General features: G+C 38.3%; 1 protein-coding gene across 3 annotated transcripts; it reads left to right on the top strand.

Moving 5' to 3' along the window:
- The first annotated feature begins 21 nt into the window (after nucleotides 1-21).
- On the top strand, nucleotides 22-26,532 carry ZBED4 (zinc finger BED-type containing 4). Of its 3 annotated transcripts, none has more exons than XM_032105431.1 (3): nucleotides 22-196; nucleotides 6,781-6,857; nucleotides 20,759-26,532. In XM_032105431.1, the coding sequence occupies exon 3, from the start codon at nucleotides 21,159-21,161 to the stop codon at nucleotides 24,675-24,677; it is 3,519 nt and encodes a 1,172-aa protein (XP_031961322.1). In that variant the 5' UTR covers nucleotides 22-196; nucleotides 6,781-6,857; nucleotides 20,759-21,158; the 3' UTR covers nucleotides 24,678-26,532. The 3 variants fall into 3 exon arrangements, with proteins under 3 accessions (XP_031961322.1, XP_031961324.1, XP_031961323.1); XM_032105433.1 differs by lacking the exon at nucleotides 22-196 and adding an exon at nucleotides 811-1,102; XM_032105432.1 differs by lacking the exon at nucleotides 22-196 and adding an exon at nucleotides 5,564-5,653.

Here is a 26,532-nt window from a genome sequence, read left to right as displayed (position 1 = left end):
CGCCCCCCGCGCCTGCGCCCCGCGCCCCGCGGCGGCCGAGCCGGGGCAGCTGCTCAGCGCCGCGGCGGCGGCGGAGACAAAGCGCCGGGTAATGAATGGGACGGGCCCGCCCGGCCCTTCCTCTTAACTCCTTCGGGCCCGGCCGGGTGGCGGCAGCGGCGATCTCTGGCTTCCCCCGCGGCGGCCGCCCGGGGAGGTGAGTAGCACCGTTCCGGCACCGGGAGGGCGCCGGGCTGGGCGGTCCGGCTCTCTGCTCCTATGGTCCCTCACCCCTTTCCCCCCCCCCCCCCCGTGCCCGCCACCGCGGCGTTTGGCCTCAGCGGCCTCGGTGCCTTGTGCGGCCGGGGACCTGCGTCCCGGGCCCGGCGGCGCCCTGTCCCTCCCGGGAGCGCCCGCGGGACAGCGTCGCTAGGCCGGGGAGGGGGCGTGTGGCGGCGGGGCAGTGCAGGAAGCCGGGAACCAGGCCCGCGGTGCCGGCTCTATTGTCTGCGGGGCCCCGCGGGGGGCCCAGACGGCCCGGTGAACGGAGGTCGACGGTGCCTAGGGGTTTGGTGCTGTCCCGGGCCGCCCGGCGGGCCCCACCGCCCCTCGCCCGGGGAGGGGTGTCCGCCGCGGCGCTGGGCGCGCCTCGAGCACCCCCGGCATTGTGCGCAGCGCGGCCGGGCCGGGCCGGTGGGACCCGCCGGGGCTGAGCGCCCGCGCCCACCTGGCGGGGCCGCAGGAGCCGGGCCCGCGGAGGGAGCGGTGACCATGTGGCCGCTGCTATCCCGACCCAAGATGGCCCAGGCAGCCCCGGGGTGGAAAGCCCGCTGCCCCCCTCAGGGTGCGAACCGGGGACCGCCTTGGGTACAGGCTCCCGAGTCGGGTGCCGGGACCGGAAAGCCCGGGAAATCCTAAAAAGCGTTTCCCCCCGAGAAACAGGACACGAGGTGGGCAGGCGCCCGCCAGGGGCTTCGGCCGCGGCGTAAGCACCGCGTCTGTGCTTGTTTGCGGTGAAGTTTCAGCCATCCCTCCTGGGCAGAGTCGCTTAAGAAAAGTGTCTCGGAAAAGCGCAGAATTTAGTTTCCATGTAGTGCTGCTCTCGTTTTCTACTTGGGGCGAGGTAATTTTGCTTAAAAATGTCTTCTGTAGCTTCTAGGTCTACACTGAGACAGCTGCTGTTGTTAGTGGTTGTGTTAGAACGCTTACCGGATTTCTCAGGGTGTCCAGTACACTTAAAGTTGTCTGCTGTGTATACAGCCTACTAAAAGTGTAAAAACATTTATTATTATATTGAAAGGTTAAAGCCTCTTTTGCATTAATAGTGTTTCTATTTATCATTTCTAACTTTAGTAGGGTTGGGCTTTGCAGTGTAAAGACTTTTCTCCCTAGTGCTTATGTGTTAGAAGCAGTCCTGTCTTGTTTCTGGGGGGTTCATTTGAGAAATTTCAGTAATTTAGCATGAGCTGTCATATAATACTAAGCAGAGAAAACTTTTCAAGCCCCTGTAACATGAATGTACTTTCCAGATTTTTCCTCACGTGTTGTTGACTTTATGGCCCGCTATACATATGTATCTGTTTTGCCTTTCAAGAGCATGAGCACAGCACTTTTCTTCTAAAGGTTATCTTCAGTAATGCAGTGTTTCACTTTAAGAGCAGACGAACACCCTTGGGAGGACATTTGTGGAGTACATACTGGGGGGAGTGAAGTCTGGAAGACTTTATCAACTATCCTCAAGATACTATGCTGCTACTAGGAAGCTGTGTTTGTGCAAATACTGGGCAGGGGCATTCTAGTTATTATTCACTATGGAGACAGGTCTTGCAGAGGAAAAAATTCTGTTAGAAACAACATAAATTCTTTTGTGGACTATTAGAAATTTGAATGCTGTCCACTAGATATAAGACCAAAGGCAAGATGCTGACAGTTTTTGTACAGTTGGATGTGTGTCTACTTTGGTACTTTATGTTGCTAGGACCTTGCAGCTATTGAGGAATTTATTCCATAAGAGTTCTCCAGAGCAGTCATATATAAGAATTGATTGAGAATAAGTAAAACGAAATACCTAAACTAAGCATCTCAGAGAAGAGTTTTCTGAACATTCGTACTGTTGCGTAACAACAACTCTTTTACTTCTGGCGATGTAACACCCCCCATCCTTGTGACTGCTCTGCCTTCTTGGAAGCTCCTGGTAAGCATCACCAAACCAGCTGAGTGTTGAAGTGTCCCTTGACTGTACCACTTAGGCCATGAGGCAGTCCCTGATCGTACCAGGAGCTCTGGCGTGGTAAAGGTGGGAAACAAAGGATAAGCAATTACCTCTTGTAGCCTTGGTAAACCATTTACCTGCATGTAGCCCGAGTGGAACGGTACCATTGTTACTGCACTTTGGGGAAAAATGCTTAGTAGTTACTGACTTGATTTATGGTCAGGAAGGAAGCCTACTGATGATCAAAGTCAATCAATGATCTTCTGACCCTATAAACAGCAATCCTACGTGAGGCTGTTTGAGCTTGCCTGGACCGCAGCAGGCTGTGCCAGCGCCTCCCAGAGCTCACAAACCCTCAAGCTGGTGGTACTCAATGACTGTCAGCCCCTCACCCTCCATCTCCATGTTCCTCAAGGTGCAAACATTGCCTATTGGGAAATGCAAAGGGATTTGACATATTTTAGTGAATTTGAGGGGAGTTTTTCATAGGTACCTTGACACACATAGAAATAGGTGTACACATCGTTTTACCTGTGCGTATGTTAATTGACTGTGGTACAAATGTTACTATTTTGAATCCACAGTTAAATCATTGTTACAATTGTTGTGAAAACTATCAAATCACTTTGTATATGTTAAAGTACTCAAGTATTAAGTGCTGCTAAACCCTTCTACACTGTTATCTTTGCACCCATATCCTTCGCAGTCTTATTGCTTTAGCATTCACAGCTTTTGTGTAAATCATTCCAAACTGCTTATTTGATCTTCCTTTGTATGCTTTAGTATGTGCAGTAAGTAGTAAAGTGAACCTCGCCACTGAACTCTGTAAAGTTGCATTTTCACATATCCATATTAAACCCTGCTTTTGCCAGTACCTTTGACAGTTTCTTTAAGCAGCCAAACCACTCATTCATTACATCTACATAAGGCAAAATTGTGACAGGTACAGCATCCTCGTTGATAATGTGAGAGGCAAAGTACAGAACAGCAGAAGGCTAGACAGGTGATGAGCTTAGAGTAATGTTTGCTATCTTTCTGTTACCTTGCCTCCTGCAGCTTCTCTCTCTGGTGTTTCCACCACCTATGGCTTGTTTTAAACCAAGATGCTAAATGTCCAAAGCAAGAATTGTGTTTGTAGAACAGCCAGTGTAACAGGTGCTTAGTGCAGAGGGGGTCTTCTTCAATAAACATAACACATCACTAAAACTTATAACAGGGCCTTGGAAAATACAGGAGGGCAACAGAATTTTACACATTTATTTAAAATTGTCCGTCCATTAAAGTAGACTATCCTACCAAGTACTTGTAAAAACTAGGTATTACAGAAGGAAGTGGCCTTTGAACCTGCTGGGTTTTTCTGTTTTCTTCTCCCTTTTTTCTTGGAATTCGTCTTCTTCGCGTTTTTAGAATCCTAAATACATTAACTTCTGAGAGATTTGGTTTTTCCTCTGCAAAAGTTTGAGTTAAAGAATGTGCATGTTGTGTTTTCCAACAGCTTGTTTCATTTTGCTGCCATTCACAGTGAAGAATATATACAGGGGGTTTTGTAAGTCCTGTTTTTTGCAGCTTGCTTTTAATTTTTAGGAGTTTCATCTTCAAAGTGAGCAGGTTTTGCTATGGGGTTGCCACTGTAATGAGCAGTTAAAATAATCAGCCATATGCAAATAGCATGATGATACATGTATATTGGCTTAGTGTTATATAGAAAAGAATATTATAGTTTAGTGGGGAATTTTGCACCATATAGAGCAGACTGTTTAACTCATCATGACTGACATTTTCTCCTGAAGTAGGGATGATCTATGTATTTCAGTAGTATCAAAGTAAATTAATGTAATTTACATAATACCTGTTGTAGTGTATACTTTCAAAACAGACTTCACAAAGAAAGTGTTCTTATATGGCAGATGTGCCTTGTTTTCTGCACATCTTTGGCTGTTTATTTTGTATTTGTTACTGGCATCCTCAGTATTATTCAATTTACAACTATGGCATTGTTTGATTTCACCCAATTAGTGAAAAAATTGAGTAGTTTCTGTGGCCTAACGGTAGCTTTCAAGTGAAATCTAGAGTTTAAAGCTCTCTGGTCAAGAAGTAAGAAAAACTAAAGTTTTTATTGTAATTTTTAAGTGGGTTTTTTTGTTTTGGTTTGGTTTTTTTGTTTTTTTCTGAAGCAAAGGAACTTCTGTCCTAAATTAGTGTGATACATAGTTTAACCATGGTAGTATTGGTTTAGGTTTGGGGTTGTGGTTTGGTTTTGGGGCTTTTTTTGTGATGAGATAGAACTCAATGTGATGGGTTGTTAAAGCAACAACAGGGAAATAGCTTGATTTTTAAGGCCCTTATTTTCATTCAAGTGTGATGATTCAGAATAAATAGTGATTTTTTTTTTTTTTTTATATTGGACAACATACTGGAAAGTGAGGTATGAGTCTTTTCTATAGTGTGACTGGTTTCCAGTGGATGTTGACATAAGAAATATTATTATATTACTATAATCTTTATGTAAACTCAAAACCTGTGTGCTCTCTTTAACAATTACCACGCAGTTGCGTCCCCTCCATCTCTCACCTCTTTCCTTCCTCCTTTGTTGTTTAAGGACATGTAGATTGGGACGATCAGTCTCTAAACGTTTAGAAGGTTACTAGTTTGTTGTTACAGCTGTGTGAAAGGTTGTTGGATTTTTTTTTTTTAATGTCATGTTTTTTAGTTTGCATTCACTAGTGTCATACAGATATGTTTTTCCTGTGATGTGTTAGTGTAAGTTTTGCAGTGACTGTTCACATTTTCTGTATATTTAATATAAAAGCCAGGTCTGGGGTTCAGTACTCACTAGCTTGAAAATCATGGCTGAAAATAGGCTTTTTTTAACAGCTGAACATTTTAGCAATGCTTTTTTGCAATTATTTGCAAACTATATGGGAAAATATATTTAATAATAGATTTCTCTTGTGTGACAATGATCAAAGAATTTGTGCCTATTTCAGCCCAAATAAGTTAAGTGGCTTTTCAATAATTATGCTGCTTACCTGTTGCTGTAATTCTGTATGCTATTTTCTGAATCAGTGTTTACCTCTAAAGAAAATAATCTGCAATCCAGCTAAAATTACTTTTTCTTTGTTATTCTTCTCACAAAAATAAACAATCAAGAAAACCCAAACATTAATTTGAATTGAACAAAATGTTTGGCCTGGCTTGAAACTATAGTCATCTTTAACAAATCAGAGAGGGGGGAAAATGGGAATGGAAGGGTTGAGGGGTTCTGGTGGGGTCTTTTTTTTTTTTTAAAGACATCAGGGAGTGTAAAGATGCATATTTGTACTTTATCTTGCCTGTAGTCTGATGGCTCTGGCACTTGCAAGGAATGTGGGAGAGCCAGGTTCACTTCCCTGCTTTGCCTGAGGAGCTGAATCCACATCTGAGGAGAGTTCCCTAACTGCTCCACTGAGCACCCTGCTTCGGGTGGGTCTGTGTCTCCTTGGCTGACACCTTCCTCTCTGCATACATTATTTAAATGTTGCTTTAATAGGGATAGCTAAAGTATCTCAGCAGTCAAATTAGCCAGCCGCACAGCTCTGGAGGTGTTTCAATTGCTTAAGAGGCACTATAGGAATGTTTTTAAGTATAAAATGTTGGTAAGAAAAGTGATATGTAGTTTATTTCATAATGCACACTAAGCCAGTCATCAGAACTGTCTGCCCTCTAAGAGGTGATCTCCGTCCTAAGGAAAAAAACACTAAGTGTGGGTATGTGTGTGTGTGTGTGTGTGCATATATATATATATATATACAGTTAAACATCTCAGTCTGTTTAAGAAGAGTAATCACTGCAATATAAGAGGGAATGCTTTGCAGCTTATGGATTTTCTAAGGTGGCAAAATGTTTTCTTGGTTTGTTGGGTTGGGTTTTTTTCAGTGTGCTGGGGCAGTGTCACAGCTATGGCCTCTGCACAATGACACTCATGTCTGTATAATGGTCAGTGGGACTGAAGTTGCAAAACTCAAAAAATGTGTCCTGCAATAGACTGTTTCGTTGCTAAGTCAAAATATGTGATCTAATATGCTCCACTTGCAATCGCTCCTTTCTCATACATGAGGAATGATAATCTTGTGTTGTTCCTATGCTATTGCATGTTGATTAATACATGTGGTTGGTGCAGTGTGTAAGCAATATGTTTAGCTTATGAAGAGAAAGTGTAACAAGGTGAATCCTGTAGTGCATGGAAAGGTGTCAGCAACCTTCTTTCAAATCTTGCATGTAATATAGACTCTGCTTCATTCAGCATAAGCATAAAAAAATGGAGCAGTGCTAAAATAAGTACAAAAATTTGACTTTTAAATTTTATTTTAGCAATCATCTGAGGGGCATATACTGGTTTTCTATTATTATTTTTATTTGAAGTGAAAATGTCTAATTTTTCTTGATAATTGTGAGGGCTGGAGATTTGAAAAAAGGTGAGAGTTACTCATGTAAGTGCAACTCCTGGAGCTGTCACCTAAAGAGAAATTTGAAACATCTCATGAGTTGCCACTGTGACAGTTAATGTGTTTAAAACATACTAAAAGTAATTACTTTCTTCTTTTCCTTAGATACAATCATCTCATTAAGTTTGAGTAGCAAGTATTTAACCTCAAATGAAGCCGCCTGCCTGCAGTGGAACAGATGTGTAAGTTTGTTTGGTTTTCTCAATAAACTAGTGGGCAGCTTGTTTGGTTTGGGTCTTGTATCATTGTTTTTATTAATTTAAAGGAAGACAATGGATAAAAGTAATGAATAATTGTATGCCTGTGCATTGACTTGTATGGAGCTTCATAATTTAGCAGGAGGTTTGTATGAGTGCCTGACCCTTAAAAATTAAGTTTGGAAGCCTGGATATCTTTAGAGTGGTACAGAAATAGTAACTATTTTATGATTTATGGGGCATCTCTTACTCTGTGGTATCAGCTGGCATATATACATCCTTAGCTTGAATTATACTGCTTAAATAGGGGAAGTAACTTAGATGCTGCATTTGTCCTGTACTCAAGTTACAGGTGTCTCAATCAGATTTCATGTCTTCACTGAGAGACTTAGTTTTAATAGTTTCTTTTAGGATTTTTGTCTGAAAAATATTAAAACTTTATATATTCTGTTTGAGCTTTTGAGTACAGGTGTTATGGAAGCCTGAAATTCCTGAGTAAGATGCACTAGAAAAAAAATTCTTCATATGAAGATTAGCACTTACATGTAGAGTAACAATAAATGTTGTTCTTGTACAGTATTTCAGAGCTTTGTGTTTATTTCTTATCCCATCCCCTCTGTGCCCTGAATAAAATAGTTAAATTTTTAAGCTGTCTGTATTATTGGTTAACTTGCATGTTAGCAACAGATGGACAAAATATTTAAGACAGAGAAAATGTTGAGCTAGGAAATCATGGTGGGGGTCATAGAATCAGAAGAAGGGACCTCTAAAGGCCACCTAGTCAAACCCCTTGCCATGAGGAGGGACATGTTAAACTAGACCGCATCTCTCAGAGCCCCATCCAACCTGGCCTTGAATGTTTCCAGAGACAGGACATCTACCACATCTCTGGAAAATCTGTTTCAGCATTTCACCATCCTCATTGTAAAAAATCTATTCCTTATATCTAGTTTGGCTCTACCCTCTTTTTGTTTAAAACATTACCCCTTTTCCTATCATTGCAGGCCCTACTAAAAAGTTTGTCCCCATCCTTCATTACAAACTGCTCTTCCTGAAAGGCTAGTCTAAAGTCTTGCTGGAGCCTTCTCTTCTGAACAACCCCAACTTTCACAGCCTTTCCCTGTAAGACTGTGGTCTCTGTAGGAAGAGAAAATTAAAAGCATGATTCAGATTCATTCCTTGAAGAAAAGTTTTCCTAGGTGACCCTTACAGAAGATGTGTGAGATTTTGTTACATACTAAATCTGTCTGTGGATTGTTCTTCATCAGAGTCTTAAGCAAAAATGAACTGCTAGTGCTTTCCAAACCCAGAGCAGAGCTGAAGAGCAGGAGAGAGTAGCTGTCATTTGCACCAGCCTCTCAGGTCAGTTTTAGAGCACTAGCAGTTTTCTTTCTATAAAGAAATCTGATAAAAGGGACAATGTTGTTTTTCCAGAATATCCAGAAGTTCACTCTCCATGTAGTTAATGCTGTATTTTAATATACTCATCTCAAGGTCACTGAATGCTTTGCACCGTTTCATTACATGATGTCAAGCACTGTGGTATATTATACTTGAAGTGCTTTTCTATTGTGACTCTCAAGGTTAAAAGCCTTCAATAAAAATAATCCACTTAGTACTGCCTGTCTAATGAAAGTGAGTATTTGGTCTTGGTACCTTCAAGAACTATTTCTTGATTTATAGTCCCATATGAAATAATTGTTGACTGCAAGCTCACTGTTCTGCTTGATGCTTTCTTCATTTGTGATTAAGGCAGCTCTCTTGACAGTGGGTACCCTAAAAACAGATACTTAAAAAGAGCTGCTGTCTCCTGAGAACAAAGATTCTGCTGTCCAGATGTTACCTTCTCTGTTAAAATTTTTAATTTTGGTAGGTCAGCAGTTGTTACAGGTCTACATTCTTTAGCATCCATTGTAAGAGTTCATCTTCCAGTGCATATGCTATACAGTAATTTTTGTGTAGTTTAGATCATTTAAGAAAATCTAGTTCCTGATTAAAAGGATCTAGTTGTGTTAGATGTGCCATGAGAAGGTGGGAGAGAACAAAGCAATGTGAAAGCTGCTGCCTGTTTGTCTCACACCCAACTACTGGCTTCTAGCTCATGACAGCTTTTCTTAAATTAAGATTTGAGTCTGAAAATCCCAGTGCTACAATGTGGCATACCTCATGGCAATCATATAATATTTTCTGGTTTTTACTCTGTGGTTCCCTTTCTTTATTCTGCATTAAAGGTGGAAACATGATATGCATGATATGGGAGCATGTGTACCGATGGGAGGAAAAAAACAACCAAAAGACAACAGTGTAAAACTCATTTCATGGGAGGTTGTCACTTGCTGTGACTTGCATTAATAGCTGCTGAAACAGTGAGAAGAGTGGGTCAGCTTTCAGGGAGCCAAACAGTGTGCAGACCGTGCTGTCAGCAGCATCCTTGCTTTTGATACTGGGAAATGGGAGGAATTGAGGTAATGTTTGTTTCCTTTCCTAGTGATTTTGAGTTGTCTTCTGTGGCTTACTGAACTGTATGGGCGGACCATAATCCATTTATGACAGGAAATAAAATGATGCTCATAAAGAGCAGGAAGATTCCTCTTCCTTTTCTCTAAATGTTTTTATTTCCCTTTTCTATATCTCACAAAAGATTAGGTTTATTAAAATAATTATTTATAATAATAAAAATCAAGTGAATGGGAAGGGTTATCCATTTCTTTACCTGTTCTTTACTAATAGTGCTGTTCTGAATAGGACACCCATGTAGTCGTACTATGTAAAACTTACTTAAAAACCAAGTTGCATTATATGAATTAAAGCTCATGAACTGCATGGGTTGGAATACGTACTACAAAAAGCTTTATTCTTAATTTAAAATTTATTGTATTTTTTGCTCCTTGAGCAAAACCTTATTTGGTCAAATTAAGATCTGTTTATGGCAGTAGGATGGTTCTTTTGGGAGAAGAAGCTATTAGAAGGAGCTGTTTGTTTGCCTGGGGTGGGAGAGTTTTCTTTGTACTTCCTGCTAGTGCTCAGTGGGGTGCTGGTGGAAGCAGTGTCAGCTTCCTTTAGCTTGGTTATGAATCAGTTAAGTCTTTGCAAAGTCTCACCTTCCCTTGAAGAAGGCAAAGAGAATATACCCCTAAAAGAGGTTAAGAGGAAAATACCTCTTGTCATGGAGGCTAGGAACTGGCTGGTTGACAAGTGAATACAGAGATAAGCATGCTTCTTTCTCCCTCCCTCTCCCCTGTTCCATGAATAGGAAGGTTTGTTTTGAGAGGGACAGAGATGTGATCATTGTTTTTTAAACTAGGATTTCAGGTGAAAATGTCAGATGCTACTGATGAATGTACAATTGACTTTGAAAATACAGAATGACAAAAAATTCTTGAAAGAGGAATAAGAAGTTCACCCCTATCACGGGCATGTGCATTATGCCTGTATGTGATATGAAAGCTTGGTTTTAAAGTTACTTCTTTGTTTTTGTTACAGTTCAGGTACTCACTGGCACAGTGGTGAAACCGAGGGTTTCTGAACTCTAAAAATTACCTTGGATAGCATTGTGAATTTTGCTTTCTGGTTTATTTAGTAGATTTAGTAAAGAGATGATCTTTTCCTTACTTCAAGAAAAATCTAGACATACTTCTATATATTTATTACATAAGGAAGAAAGAAGATACCCTCAGTTGCAAATGATTCTCCAAAGAAATATTTCTTCTCCATACCAGGTGTTTTCTGACTTGAAATAAAGTTTTTGTGACAAAAGAATGATTAAGCTTAGGTTTAAAAAATCCCTATGAAGTATTTAGACTACGGTTTATACTCTTGAAAAAATTCTTTTGTCTTTTTGGGTACTATGAATTACATTTTCTTTCTAACCTTCCTTTAAGTTCACAAGCGTTCCAGGACACAAATGTTTTAATACAAGTACAGTATTGTGTCATGTTACACATGTACAAATATAATGTATACAAATAATGAAAAACCTCTCAATAGCACTGTTGAAACTATCTGAGGACATATAACCAACTGGCATCAATATGAGCACAGAACTGGGTTGATGGGTAGCTGTGAAGGGTTTTTAAAACAGACATCTTCAGACTTCATCTGGTTAGCAGGCAAATAAATACTACTATATGGTAGTCTTAGTTCAACAGATACAGTTCCATTTTTTATATTAGAAAAGTTATGGTTGTAACAGGTTAATGTAATATATTCTGTAAAGGACTCCGTTTACATTCTGTGAGGTTTTTTCCCACTTTCTATTTACATGGATGTTTTCAGTAAGAGTTCCAAGAAGACTGACTACACAAAATATGGTGTGTCTTCCCTGTTTTTTTGTTCTTCATCATCCTGCCTATTCAGCTTTCTAAGCCTCAGCTTTCTTCTTTACAGGTGTCTCATTTCTTATTGTTTGAAATCATCCTTAAAGTGCTTGAAGTTTCACTCTTTCTGGATTTAAAGATAGACATTTAACAAAAAAAACACAAAAGTGGGTTTTTATTATGTTGTAAGCCAGGAAGGTAGAGTAGTCAGTAGAAAAATCACCTGTACTAATCCTATCCAATTTATTTTGTCAGTTGTGGGCTGCATGGGAGGAGAAAGAGAAGAGTCTAATGGGCTATTCAGAGAATTGATCACTTGGAGAGAAGAGTTGTTAGAGGAGCTTTGCTTTGAATTTTCTGATGCTTTTCTGAAAGCGGGCTGCTGTTCTCTAGCAATATGGAGTAAATCTTTAGTTTTTTGCTTCTCATTCTTTTCTAACTTACCTATTGTCACTGTGGTTTTGGTTGTGTGCTTTTCCTATTCTGTGATGATACTGATGCATCTTTCCTACTCTGTTCTTATTTTTATCTTCTCCATTTTACCCTTGTGTTGTGTTACTGCAACCTTCATTCATCTCCTGTCAGCCCCAAATTGTACAGCATGTGAAACTAAAAGCAGCTTTGATGTCCTGGTCTAAAAGTGCTCTAAGCCAAACAATACATACTTCACCTGTGTAAAAAAAAAATCTCTAAATTTTTTCTTAAGAAAACCATCTTATTTCTTGTAACATTAAGAATTTCCCCATCATATCAGCATATGATACTGGTTTGTCAAAAATTATAAAAGATAAAAATATCAAAATAAATGTATAATTTGCTGTAGCAACACTGAACTGATATGTAAGACATGGGAAAGTCCTGCTTAAAGTTTTAATGAAACTATTGCTTAAAACATTGGCATTTTAACAAATGAAAGATCTGACATTTGGTAGGTGTGAACAACAGCTCAGAAACATATCCTGCAAGTATTGCATGGCTGATAATAAGAAGTAACACTTCAACACTTGAGACAGTTTGGATACTAGACATGATTGACTTAGTGTGGTAGATCTGTTTTTTATGAGTAATTTCTTAGTAGAAGCTGGGACAGAAATTATTAGCATGTGTAGAACCTGCTTTTTTTGTCCTTCGTTACAGTGTGCTGCAATGGGAAGTTAACAAAGGACATGTGAAGGGATATAGTCCCATTTGAGAACTGATGGTATTTTTAGTGCACTAAGGAAAAAAAATAGCAACAATTAAAGGCTTATCAGGTGGTTGTAGGTGTGAATAGTGCTACTAATTCTAGTGGTACATAATGTTATGTATGGTGGTAATGCAACATGCTTCTTTTTTTACTAAAAGTTGGGAGTGTCATTGTTTTGACCAGGGTGATTGTTTTGTTGTTGTAGCTTTACATTTTTATTTTACTTATAAGATAAGCGCTGTTCAAAACCGTGTGGAATGGGGATTTCTGTGCTATGGGCTTTAGCATATTTACGGGTGTTACTTATAAAGTCTAGGTGGTGGAGGATGATGCTTCAAATAGATATATGCTTAATAAATTGGCAGATAAATTATGAAGATTGATTTCTCCAGAAATAAGGTTGAGCTTTGAACTTGATACCCTGTGTCAGACACCTTCTTTATTCTTACACATGCTGAACAGTTAGCCTGCATCACTGAGTCTGATGAAACATTTGGGTACTGAGCTTGTTTGCCAAATCCAGTGGGCAGAGTGGGAGCTTCAGACAAAGTTTGTTAAAGAAGCCCTCCTGTTCAGTCACAGGGTGCAGAAAGAACCTTCGTGCTTTCAAACTCCTTCTCAGAGAGGATCCAATCTTACCCCACACTTCGTCACACTTTGTTTTTGTTTAAAGGATTATACAGGTGTACTTGAACCTTTATACAACTTTATCCTGCAGGATTAAGGATGGCAAACCAGATATACTTATATAAATATATATGTGATGTATTATGATAATCATTAGATGCAAATGATTTACAGAATTATTTACTACACAGTATAGGAACTGTAACAACTATTACATAGTATAGTGCACTATGAAGCAGTATTCAAGCAGTTTTATTAAAGTAATTTTGTTAAAGCTGGCAAAACAATTAAGTAGATTGATGTTACTCATGCATAGGAACGACCTTGGGCAAATCTCTTTAGCTCAGCCTCAAGGAGTAAGAGGAGTAACCTTGAGGGATGTCTCCACTCAGGGAAGGAATCTCCATACATACACTGCAAGAAGGCTTATGGCAAAAGACCCTGCATTAAAATTTGGGACTCAGCTTTTAGAATGTGAAGTGACTGATGATGGTCAGATGTCTCCAGCTGTGTCAGCTCAGCAGCTTTGGATAAGTTATCAGTAGTATCACTTGTTTGTTCTTTTATCCAGGAACAGATCTACCAAACCTTCATCTCACTATCAGGATGTTTAGCTTTGGGACTGATGAGTCAGACTGGTTTGATCATTATTCAATGCCAAAAGCAGCATGATGCTCCCTTTTTCGTTTACCACTTGTAGGTTTGCAAATAGGGCATTGTTCAAGTTGGTTTTCACCCATTCCAGGCAGAGCATCCTGCTACACCACTAAACAGGGCTACCAGAACTAAATGTCAGCCCCGTGTAAATAATATACGTGCTAACATGAACATCCTTATTTATATCACGCTTTGATTAATACGAAATGTATAATATTGTATAATAGTAATGTATCATATTTTAAAAGCATTATCTCAATTCTTTTAAGAAGTGTTATGATTGAGGATATGAGTGTAAGAACTCAAGAACTGGATCCCCTTTTTTTAAAATAAACATTGCTTTAAAAATTACACCTTCATTTCCACTTTGTTCCAAAGTATTTTTTTAAATGGTGCTAATTTGGAAATCATATTGTTTCTCTTCACTTTGACCACTGTCATGAATTATTTTCAACCTTTTACACAATGGAGTAAGAGCCACTGTAGTTTTGTGCAGGGGGAGCTGGCATGCACACTGTGTTGCAGATGATTTAGGGTTTCAGATGGAGATACTGGTACAAAGCTGGAGCTTTTAGTTTTGAATCTTTTCTGAGGTTTCAGGGAATATCTGAAAATTATTAGTAAACAGCATCCCATTGACTTTTCATATCATACAGCAGCAAGAGAAGAAAACAGCTGTACAAATAAAAATATCTTTGAAGAGTGAGAGGCTAAATTTGAGGAGTTTGAGTGTGTACAATGTTAGGTGTTTTCTGTGTGCTGGTTAGATTTTAACTCAATGCTGTCCATTTAACAATAGTCTATGACAAACTTTCACTTCTGAGCTGTTACCTTCTTGAATTATTATTAATTTAGAGGTGGTGAGAAAAACAGAAAACATAGAGAAGAAAATGTAGGAAAATGTAACTTGACCCTATTTTACTGCTTAAAATCATGTGTGTTCACAGTAAAATTATTTGATATTTTGCGGGGCAAGAGGCAAGAAAGAGGGGAATATTTACATTTAGTGGCCATTTTTATCTTTTTTAGTCTCTGATTCAGGTAAATTACTGTATTTGTAATTAGAGTTGAATACTCAGAGTGTAATGGTGACTGTAATACTCAGCTCTCTATGCCTTGTTTTTTTTTTTTCTCTGCTTGCAATGACTGATTTAGACCCCAGCTTACACCAAGCCCTGAGTTTTCCAGCAACATGAAGGGGCATGAGCATCTTTATACTTCATCAAATTGGAGATCTCTGTGTTTTGTCCTGACAAGTAGCAGGAGCACACCAGGGAGCTCACAGAAGACTATTCATGTCAACAAGGAGCAGTGTTCAATATTGGTGGTGCCGTTTCCACTCTTCATTCCTTTGTGTCCAGATGGGGCATATGGGGTTGCGAATGTGAGAGGGTGTTTTACAAGTTGGAGAGAAAACCTTTGGGAAACCACAGCAGTTACTGGTTTTCGTAAGGTCTGCCCTTCAGGTGACTAAAAAGTAATGGAAGAGTAAAGGTGTCACCTCTTTTTTCTTCCAGCAGTTCTCTACTAATCATACCTCCCATGGAGTCCAGAACAACTTTTTTCTTCTATTAAGTGTGGCTTTCTGTACTTTATTCAAGATTAAACTATTGCATACCCCTAGTTCATGCTTGTACATCTGTGCCAATTCGTGTGAGCTTCTGTGGGACTTGAGAGTAGGACCCACCTTGTTTCAATGTAACTAACATGCCAGTTTTTCAGTTCTAATTCTGCATTTTGATTGATCAGTATCTTGCAGACCTCTGTAGTTCCTTATGGGTGAGCTAGTACTGATATTTTGTCACAGAAAATTTCTATAGAAAAAATGCACTCTTCTTAGTTTTCTTTCTTCAAGGGATTTACAACTTTGAAAATCACTAAGGTTCATTGGACTATAAATTTATACGAATACGTTCTGCTTATTTGTTTAGGATTTTGGATGTGTGTTCTGTTGGTTTTTGGAGGGGTTTTTTTGTGTGTGTGTTTCTGTTTTGTTTTGTTCGATTGTTTTGCTTTAGCAAATATTTCATAATTAGCATAGTACCTGCCATTGCAGTTGAAGCAAATAATAATTTCTTAAAGTATGTGTTTCTTCTTGCTCATATTGTTTGCTCTTAGGGTTTTTCTTTTTATTCGGTATTCTTAATGATGCCTGTACATTTCCAAAAGTAAACAAGATTAATGCTATTATAAAACTGACATTGGTTTGTACAAATTACTTTTAATGAGCTTTTATGTACATCTTATGCTCAAAATCTGTCACTACTTTTGATCTTTTTTCAAACTAGTAAATGCTTTTACTTTTACTGTCTCCACAGTTTGAATCTTTCTTGAAAAAACTTCTCTTGCATTTTGCAGGTGTATGTCTTTGTATTTACACTACTTCCTCTTCAATAATAATGTCAAGTTTTTTGTTTTTAGCTGCTTTTTCTACACCCTTATTTGCACCAAGATTCTGTGATATAATCAAGTTCAGGATTATTGCCTGACTATTCAATCTAAAATTGTTTAAAGCTTATAGGCTACTCTCTACTTTACAAAAAATAATCAGCTTATGGTTCAGTGTTCTTGCATACTTTTCATACTTCTCTCTGTGTTAATGTATGTCTCTGCAATTCTGAGACACCAGTGTCTCACTTTGTACCTCCTTCCTTCAGCAGTGATTTCTTCTGGTCGTGGCAGTTTGCTGTGGCACTCAGGACCAGTGACATTCTCCAGACGTTTCTTCTCAACCACTGTACTCTTTCAGTAATCCCATCTTGAATGGAAAATCCTATAAAATGTTTCTGCAGGCTTCTTACCACAGCAAGCCACTGACTACAGCTGCTCAGCAGCTAATAGGCCAGAGTAGCACATTTGAGTAGAGAGTTGTTCCTTAGTTACATTTATTTTCTTTGAAGTTTTTTTGTTGCAAGGTGACTCTGTATCTCATTGTGGAGATTTCAAAAGCATAAATCACTTTGAGCTGACTGCCTATAGCTTTTTATACCTTTGAGAACATTTTTCTTCTTGAATATTCTGTTCATTTAGCAGTAGTCCTTAATTTTGAGTTGCTTGGGTCCAAGAGTAAATAAGCTATGTAAACATGGTCATAACCAAATTCATACTTTGTTCCAGGTGACTTTAAAATTTTAAAACACTCCTGTCTTTTTTTGTTTCTTATTAAGACAGATTGACTCTTATATAGAGTTGGCATGGGAGGAGGAGATGAAAAGCATATCTATGTTTCTAACCCTGAGTATTCTGGGGACTGTATTCTAAAGAAAATTCGGTTGAAAGTGCAAGGGTGTTTGAAGGGAAGTAGATTGACTTAATTTTACAGCGTCATGTAACATCATAACACAGAATCAGAGAATGATGGCGGTTGGAAGGGACCTCTGGAGATCATCTAGTCCAGCTCCCCTGCTAAAGCAGGTTCAGCTGGAGCAGGTTGGAAAAGATCTTTGTCCAGTTGGGTTTCGAATATCTGCAAAGGAGACTCCACAACCTCTCTGGGAGCCGCTTCCAATGCTCTGTCACTGTCAAAAGAAAAGCTTTTCCTTGTATTCAGATGGACCCTCCTGTGTTTCAGGTTAGTTCTAGTTAGGTTTCCTCTAACTAGACTGCCCTGCTGATGGCAACCCTCTGAGCTCTGCCATTCAGGCACTTATCAAAGCAACAAAAATCATGCTTAGATGTTTGAAAGAAAATGGAAAAAAATACATTCAGAGTCTTCTATGGGGCATCCAACTTTGGGGATTTCCCAGGAAGTGATTGTCTCTTCTAATCTCAGCTATTTCTGCTAATTTCTTGAAGACAGCAAACAAGGCTGAGAAAAATACGTACTATGTAGCCAGAGACCTATAGCAGCCTTAAAGTGGGCAAGATACAAATAATTTTTTCTTGTCTTACACTCAGTCATAAGTACACTAAAGTACTGTAACTGACCACAGTCTGTAAGTGCTTTCTAACGCTGCTAATAGCATAATAACCCTGTTAACAGCATGGAGGCATTTTCATAAATGCTAAGCATAGATATATAAATAACATGTAGCTGCAAAGGGAAACCAAGGTTTAATTGCACAAAAGGGGGACAAAGACCATGTGAATCAACAGTTCAAGCAGTAAAAACTGCAGTCAAAAACTAAGGATACAGAATAATCAGGAAAGATTTCTGGTGGACTGAGAAAAACTTTTGGTCCAGAAGAAATAAAGGTAATAGGATCAGGAGCAGGTGAGATTGCATCCCACATTTTTTGGTGGAAGAGTGTGTGAATATTAAAAACACAGTGACAGCAAGGAGAAATAGGGAAGGAAGAAGACTACCACCATGGTTCCTGCTTCAAAGTCCAAATAGCTCCCTCACCTCTTCACCTCAGCTTCAGTAACTTAGGACTGTCAAGAACCACAGCCATCAGTATTTAACTTACATGGCATCCGCTCAGTGGTATTGGGTACTCAAAGCTAATTTAGGATAAGGTGATTAGGGCCTAAGTGTTTGAATATGTAGTGATAATGGCTGATAATGATTAAGAACTTAACCACTGGCAATGTGTTGTCAATGAATGTCAATCTAGTTAAGTGTGGTTGTGAAGTTTGCAACTGGTCATATTTATCAGATTTTCAAATCTTCCCATCACAGCTACCTTAAGCTTCACTGTGTTAAGCAGTCACTGCTTATCAGGACAGAGGCATTTGAAGCATCTCTGCAGGTTTTTCTGTTTAAAGCCTAGAATTGGTTTTGCATAGTTGAGAAATTACAGGAATTGAAGGATAAAGATGTGATTACCTGTTCGGAGCCAAAGAAATTGCACACAGCTTCATGAGAACCCGATGCCAGTAGATATGTGTTTATTTTATGCAAATCTAGCTAGGATTCTGTAATGTCCTTACTGTAACTTGGCACTTCCATGCATAATTTATGTCCTGTAAGCTCTGCATCAAGTCGCTTGTGAACCTTTCTGTTCTGTGATCCTAAATCACAACAGCTTATTATATTTTCTTGCTTTTCCTGTTTGCAGTACAAGCTCCAAATTCACAGATTAGATCAAAGTAAAGATGAAACAAAAATCCTCTTGAATTGATTGCTCTTAAAAAAGGTTGGCTATATTACACTCTCTCTTGTCCCAGATACACGTACTTCCGTATCATCAGTATGTGTGTGATCACTAATTTCTCTTTCATTCAATTTTATACTGAGTCATGTAAATTTAGTCTGGCAGCCAGAATTGTTCTCACATGAGATTTCACAAGACAGTGGAAAGTCCTTTGTACTGTAAATTTCTTCTAGAAATCTAAGGCTTTTCTTCAAGTCTTTCCCTTCATTGTTCTTGATGCTCAACCCTCATACCTTTTGGTATCTGAAAATATCTTTCTTTTTCTCCCCCCAAGAATGAGAGAGAAAGGCACGAATACTAAAACTCACACAGAAAGAAAAGCAGACTTGCTCCCTACCTCTTAGCAAGTTCTGACTGCTCCATCTCCCTTTTCTTAAAATAGCTGCAGTAAGATCATTGTCTTTCTTTTTCCCTGCCACTTCCTTTGCACTGGAAAAGAAAGGAAGTTATCACTATGCTAGGCTTTCCATAAATCAGAAGTTCACAGAAAGTGAGTGTTTCTAATTTCTCTTGTAAACAGACCTCAGAGAAAAATTAGTTAAAATAGGTTACAAAGCTAATATGACATTGATCTTGATACAGGGGGAAAATGTCGGTGTGAATAACAGCCTTTTTAATGTGTTTTGTGGCTATAGCTAATTGCACCATTGCTGAAATCATAGAATATGCTGATTTGGAAGGGACCCATGAGGATCATCAAGTCCAACTCCTGGCCCTGTGCAGGACACCCCAAGAATCAGCACAATTCTTCTTGTGTTTTAGTAACACGTAAAAGCTGTGAGAAGTTTTTAAAATAATAATTTTAAATTTGTGTTTTGGCTTCAGCTGTGGAGAGTTTAATGAAATTTAGTTTGCAAAAATTGCAATGCATAGTGTAGTATCACTAGTGTGGCCAAAAATGTTTATCTTGAATGAAGGCACCAGTAACTGCATTAATGACACAAAATAATAAATTGGAAAGGGTTTGGCAAAATTTAAAATTCTAATATAATAGTGGGGAAAAAAGTGACCGATAAATGCAGACAGCTTTTTCATGTTTGTAAGGGACTGCTGGGGGGTTCCAGTTTTTGAGGCTGCTGTTGCCCTTTTGTATGCAACTTTACATGCAACTTCAGAAACCTACTGCTTGTACTGGAATTGGTGGCGAAGAATCTTTACTCAACTGAAATTAGCTGTCATGTTATAAATGGGCTTTTTAGTGTAACTTTTGGGTATGTGAGGGACTTGAGCTGGCAGTGCTGCACTAGGCACCAGCATATGCGACTGTGTGTGTCTTTGCTTCTGAGTGATGTTGCTATGCTTTTGGAAGACTTCTCTGTCTGTACAGAATTTATACAGCCCAGTTGTCCTAAATTAAACATTTCAGTTTTTAATAATGAAACTCTAAAAGTAGCTTGTGTGGGAGTGTTATGGCATGAATACAGATGTGTGACTATGGTCAGAGGAAGAATGATTAGTGTGACAATGCTGGACACCCTTACAGAGGTTTCTTGTTTTCTTTTTAAAGACTGCTGTCAGTAATGAAGGGCTCACATGTACAGGACTGTGAAATAACATTTGATTTTAAGTACATAGTTCTGTGCTAATGGGATTAAATGCCTGCTTGTGTTCACATATATTGGTAGATATAGACACCTATATAGTATATGGGGTTAGGTATGTATGTGTGTGTGTATTTCAGTACATGTGTGTGCATGCAGTGGTTGAATTATGATGTAGGATGAGGCATAGGTATGTGCAAGCAAATACAAAAGTGATGCTTGGACTCTAGATTTTGTCAAAGTTGAACCAGAGCTGTCTGTATAGACACGTATTTGCCCACAATAAATGTATTGAGTAAATGTTGGGCTTTTTCTTTTTTTCAATAGTACATTGAATTGTTTTTATCTCAAAGGAGAAAAAATCCCAAACCTACAGAATACTTAGTGCCTGCTTTCATTTCGCCTTTACTGTAGTTCTTTAATGTGTGTTAGTCAACTTTGTCTTCTGATTTTTTTTTTCTAGACGGTGTAAAAGAATCTCAGTTGCCCAATCAAGATGAACAGAATGGCTTTCTTCAACAAGAAAATAGAACATTCATTTTTTAGGATTATATTTACAACATGAAGCATTTAGCAGTAGCTGTCTTTGAGAACATTCATCTATGACCTGAAATGTCCTGATCCTGGGAAAAAATGAGATTCCATTAATTAAGTTTATAATTTTAAAATGCATTTTCATGACTAATTATATTTGCTTATGCAGAACACGGATACAGAATTCATAAACCAGAGATTATTTTAGCACATGCACACGTTGTTTTACATTCAGTATACAAGATACATAATTTTTATCAAATTTTAAATAATCTTTTAAATTATCTATATTTATTAATAAATGAAGTCTTGGCAAGAATTTATCATCCATGGACATGAGTAAAGCAGATTCCCCCGGAATGGATGATAATTTTGTATTAAGTAAAATCAATAACTTGAAAGTAGAGCAAGAAGACGACAGCATTAACTGTACTCTAGAAAGAACGGATATAAAGACAGAACAAGATGATTTCAAACATGCAGACAGCAGTGATGAACAGGAAGACAAAGAAAAGAACTTCATTACGAACAACCCTGGCAAATATTTGTCTACAGAAAATGAAGATGATTATGGATCTCTTTTTTCTCAGTATAGTAATACGCTGTACGATGTAGCAATGGAAGCTGTGACACAAAGCCTCCTTTCTAGCAGAAACATAAGCTCCAGAAAAAAGTCACCTGCTTGGAACCATTTTTTTATATCTCCTAGAGATAGCACTAAAGCAATATGTATGTACTGTATGAAAGAATTTAGCAGAGGTAAAAATGAAAAGGACCTGAGTACAAGTTGTCTCATGAGACATGTGAGGAGAGCACATCCCACTGTACTAATTCAAGAAAATGGAACTATGCCAGGTATATCTTCGTTTTCTTCATCTACGTTATTGCTGCCACCTCAATCTGCAGATGTTGGAGATCTGAGTTCTATGTTATCCCCCATAAAACTGGTCAAGAAAATGGCTTCTAAAATACCGTCTCCAGATCGAATAATGGAGGAATCTGTTTCTATTGTTTCTTCTGAAGAAATACCAGATCTCTCAGTTTCTGAGAAGTGCAGCAAAGAAGAAGTCATGGTTGGTTCATCTCCGCAGCAAGCAAACAACCAATATGATGACACTGTTGAGAATGTAGCAGAAAAAACAGTTGTAATTCCAAAGAGTGCATCAGGTTCTAGAAGGAGATCTGCTGTCTGGAAACACTTTTATTTGTCACCTCTAGATAATTCTAAAGCTGTTTGTATCCACTGCATGAATGAATTCAGTAGAGGAAAAAATGGAAAAGACCTAGGAACGAGTTGTTTAATAAGACACATGTGGAGAGCCCATCGTTCCATTGTCCTGCAAGAGAATGGGGGTGGTACCAGCATACCACCTCTCTACACCGCACCTCCTACTCTCTTGCCTTCTTTATTACCATCAGATAGTGATCTGAATTCTATGTCATCCTCTCCTGGAAAACTAATGAAAGAACCAACTTCTGTTTCCTCTTCTCCAGACAGAATCTCTGAGGAGATCCATACTAATATCACTTCTGGAGATGCTCTAGTGGAAGACTCAATGCTGTCATCTTCTGAAGATATAGGTGAAGTCTCCTTTGTTTCGTCTCCTGAAAAACAGTGTGAGGGATTAGGTCCACTAATATTTGAACCTACTGCTGTGTTTCAGCAAAATAAAAGGATTATGAAAAGGCTTAAGTCAGAAGTCTGGCACCACTTTTCACTCTCACCTGCAGACAGTCTAAAAGCAGTATGTAGATACTGCAGTTGTATGATAAGTCGTGGTAAGAAAGGAGATGTGGGCACAAGCTGCTTAATGAGACATCTATATAGACGCCATCCTGATGTAATTGGAAACCAAAAAAGCTTTCTTGATGTGAGTTTGGCAAATTCTCCTTATGCCACTTTGGCTTCTGCAGAATGTTCATCTTCAAAGTTGACTGACTTGCCTACAATGGTTACACACGATAATCAAATTATATTTCCTGTTAATAGTAAGAAGACCTCAAAACTGTGGAATCACTTTTCAATTTGTTCTGCAGATTCAACAAAAGTAATATGTACACACTGTGGACGTATAATAAGTAGGGGGAAAAAGCCAACAAACCTAGGCACAAGTTGCCTTCTAAGACATTTGCAGCGGTTTCATAACAATGTATTGAAAACTGATGTCCCAGAGACAGTATTATCCTCATCTACGGATAATCACATGCCACTCCGCACAGAATTACTAGGATCTTCAAATTTTGATGAAACCAATGACAAGTTTTGTGACTCTCACCCAGTTGCCAAAAAAATCACAAGTCTTGTAGCCGAAATGATTGCACTTGACCTTCAGCCATATTCTTTTGTAGACAACATTGGCTTTAACAGGCTGCTTGAATATTTGCAACCTCAGTACTCTTTACCTTCTCCGTCTTACTTTTCTAGGACAGCAATTCCAGATATGTATGATAATGTAAAACAAATAATTATTTCACATCTTAAAGAAGCTGAAAGTGGAGTGATCCATTTTACATCTGGAATATGGATGAGTAACCAAACACGAGAGTATCTAACCCTGACTGCTCACTGGGTAACATTTGAGTCTTCATTTCGACCACAGTGTGAGGATTACCATTGTTCAGCACTATTAAATGTATCACAGATTGATTGCGACTACAATGGAATCAGCATTCAAAAGCAGTTAGAATACTGGTGGGAAACATGGATTACTTCCATTGGACTTCAGATTGGGATTACTGTTACTGATAATCAGAGTATAGAGAAAACTTTAAATGAAGGTGATCATTCAAGTGTACAATGTTTTAGTCACACTGTTAATGTAATTGTAAATGAGGCCATTAAAAGCCAGAGAATGGTTCAGAATTTGCTTAGTATTGCAAGGAAGATCTGTGAACGTGTCCATCGGTCAGCAAAAGCAAAAGAGAAGTTAGCTGAGTTGCAAAAGGAGTATGAGTTGCCTCAGCATCAGCTAATACAAGATGTTCCATCCAAGTGGAATACGTCATTTCATATGCTTGAACGTCTTATTGAACAGAAAAGAGCAATTGATGAAATGTCAATAGAGTGCAGCTTTCGGGAGCTGATAAGTTGTGATCAGTGGGAAGTCATGCAGTCAGTGTGTCATGCTCTCAAACCTTTCGAAGCTGCAAGTAGGGAGATGAGTACACACATGTCTACTCTAAGCCAAGTGATTCCAATGATTCATATACTTAACAGAAAAATAGAAATGCTGTTTGAGGAAACTATGGGCATAGATACTATGCTGAAATCTTTGAAAGAAGCTATGGTGAGTAGATTGTCCTCCACACTTCATGATCCAAGGTACATTTTTGCTACGCTTCTGGATCCCCGGTATAAAACGTCATTATTTACAGAAGAGGAGGCTGAACAATATAAACAAGACTTAATCAGGGAGCTGGAAATAATGAGTTCTACCTCAGATGATGATAAACCTGTTTCCAATGGATGTGATATAGGTTCACCATCTACAAATTCGTATGGGGAAGATAATCTTTGGTCACTCATGGGTGACATGAAGAAAACAAAAGACCTGAAAGAGAGAGCAAAGTTACCAGAGGAAATGGTGCTTTCTTACTTGGAGGAAGAAGTGCTTGAGCATAACTGTGATCCTCTAACTTACTGGAACTTTAAGAAGTCATCTTGGCCAGTACTGTCAAAATTGGCTGTCAGGTTCTTGGGTTGTCCACCAAGCATTGTTCCTTCAGAGAGATTGTTCAGTACATCCAATGAAAGCAACAACTTTAGTCAGTCAAGGTTAATGATTGAACACTTTGAAAAGCTTATCTTTTTGAAAGTGAATCTTCCTTTAATATACTTCCAGTATTGAAACTAATGAACAAACCGCTAGACTAAATCTATTGTTGCTCACTGGATATTAACTATCTATAACTCAGATTTTTAAATTGCTCCAGTAGGGGCCATGTATGACATCTAATCAGTGACTATAATTCCAAATTTTAGGTTCATTTTTTCAGCTTTCAATATGTCTACATGTGCCTTATTCATAGTACTTCAGGCCAGATATTGTATATATGTTTTTTAAAAGTTCACACTAGAGATAGCCTGTCTCGTCAAATTATACAAAATTATGTAGGTTTTAATCCATAATTGTAAATGAACTTTAAAAAGCTCAGTCATTTGTTTTAATAGAATGGCAAAAAAAAAAAAAAAGATGTAAACAGTTCTATTCTGTAGTTTTTTATTCAATTATGTAAAAACCATAAACCAGGTACTGTATTTTAGTTGAACATTGCTTTAATTACAAGAAAACAGGTTTTGTAGTTGTCAAAAGAAAGCTGTACATGAAAGATGGGGTTCAAGCTGTCTTTTTATCATATGGTGTTTTTAACTGCAAGCCCTAAAGTACTTAAAGGATTAAGAAGAGTTATTGAGGACGCTGTGTTTACAGGAGAATGTTGACTTAATAGCTGAAAATAAATCTTAAATTTAAGATGAGATGGAATGTGAGTTATACAGCAATCGGTAGTAAAACTTCCCGTTCTGGGTTCTCCTGTTCAGGTTTTACATTTTAAATGAATTACAGAAATATTCTGGGTATTTATAAAAGGTGTTTGGAAGTTCTCTCAAAGTTTGTGAATTAATGCTTGTTATTTAATGCCGCGTACAAAAAAGGCAAGAAACTTACCACAAAGACTCTAATGTCATTCTGAAGCCTTTTTTAATCTTTAGTGCATCAAAACTATAAGGTCCCTATTGTAAAAATTGAGCCCTTACTCCTAATGTAATTTCAATTGTGTAGAACAGCCTGTCTTAAAGCTCCTAGTACAGAAATAACTGATCTTCTGGTTTTCAGTAATAGCCTTATGGATATATATGGTGCACTGCTTAGAACTTTATGTAGTAGGGTTGATTCTTAACTGTTGGTGTCCATCAGGCAAATGGGATATAGAGCCCTTAAAACTTCAAATAAGATGGAAAAATAGCCAGCATTTTAATTTGAAAGGAACATGCTCCTTAGTTTAACTCTAGAAAGGTTCATCTTTTCATTTCAGTTTTCATTGAATACATTTTTGGGAAACAAGTCATCATTTGCCTATGACCTTTTAGAAAAGTTGTAGCTTTGTTAAAATACTCTACCTATGCCTAATCTAATTTTGCATTTATTATGTTTTAGTGTATTTATAAATGGTGAACTCCGTTTCTGAAATTAAACATTTTATTTGCAATTTTCCAGTGGTAGTCAACACTGCCTTTTATTTTCAGATGGATTTAAGACAACCATTGAATAAAAATTAATTCAAACAATTGTAATCATAAATATACCACAGAACAAGCTATGTGAAAATATGGGTTTTCCATTTGGCTCTTTGGACTTGAGCCTGGATTCTGGTTCTTTTCATTTTCCAAAAGCTGTTTTAACCTCAGGAAAATTTGTTGAATTACTTGCCAAGTGGCTCTGGTTTCCATGTTCCGTTTCTCTAAACATTTTACGGTTTCAGGTATTTCAAGTGTTATTCCATCATATTATGTTTATACCTGTACTATTTAAGTAAATCACTACATAATATACTTGGGAAAGACTAATACTGCTTTTTTCCCCCGCAGTATTTTAAAATACAATGTTTACTTCTATCAACAGTCAGGATCTCTTTGTTCTTCTAGGGTTAAATGAGAACGGCACACATTTTTTCTGCAGTAATAAAACAATGTTCTAGTTTATA

The sequence above is a fragment of the Corvus moneduloides genome, chromosome 4 (assembly GCF_009650955.1).
Source record: "Corvus moneduloides isolate bCorMon1 chromosome 4, bCorMon1.pri, whole genome shotgun sequence".
Taxonomy (NCBI): domain Eukaryota; kingdom Metazoa; phylum Chordata; class Aves; order Passeriformes; family Corvidae; genus Corvus; species Corvus moneduloides.
This window is presented reverse-complemented; position numbering and strand designations above follow the sequence as displayed.

Excerpts from the sequence above, each read along its gene's own strand:
- ZBED4 (XM_032105431.1), top strand. The coding sequence starts at position 21,159 with ATGGACATGAGTAAAGCAGATTCCCCCGGAATGGATGATAATTTTGTA.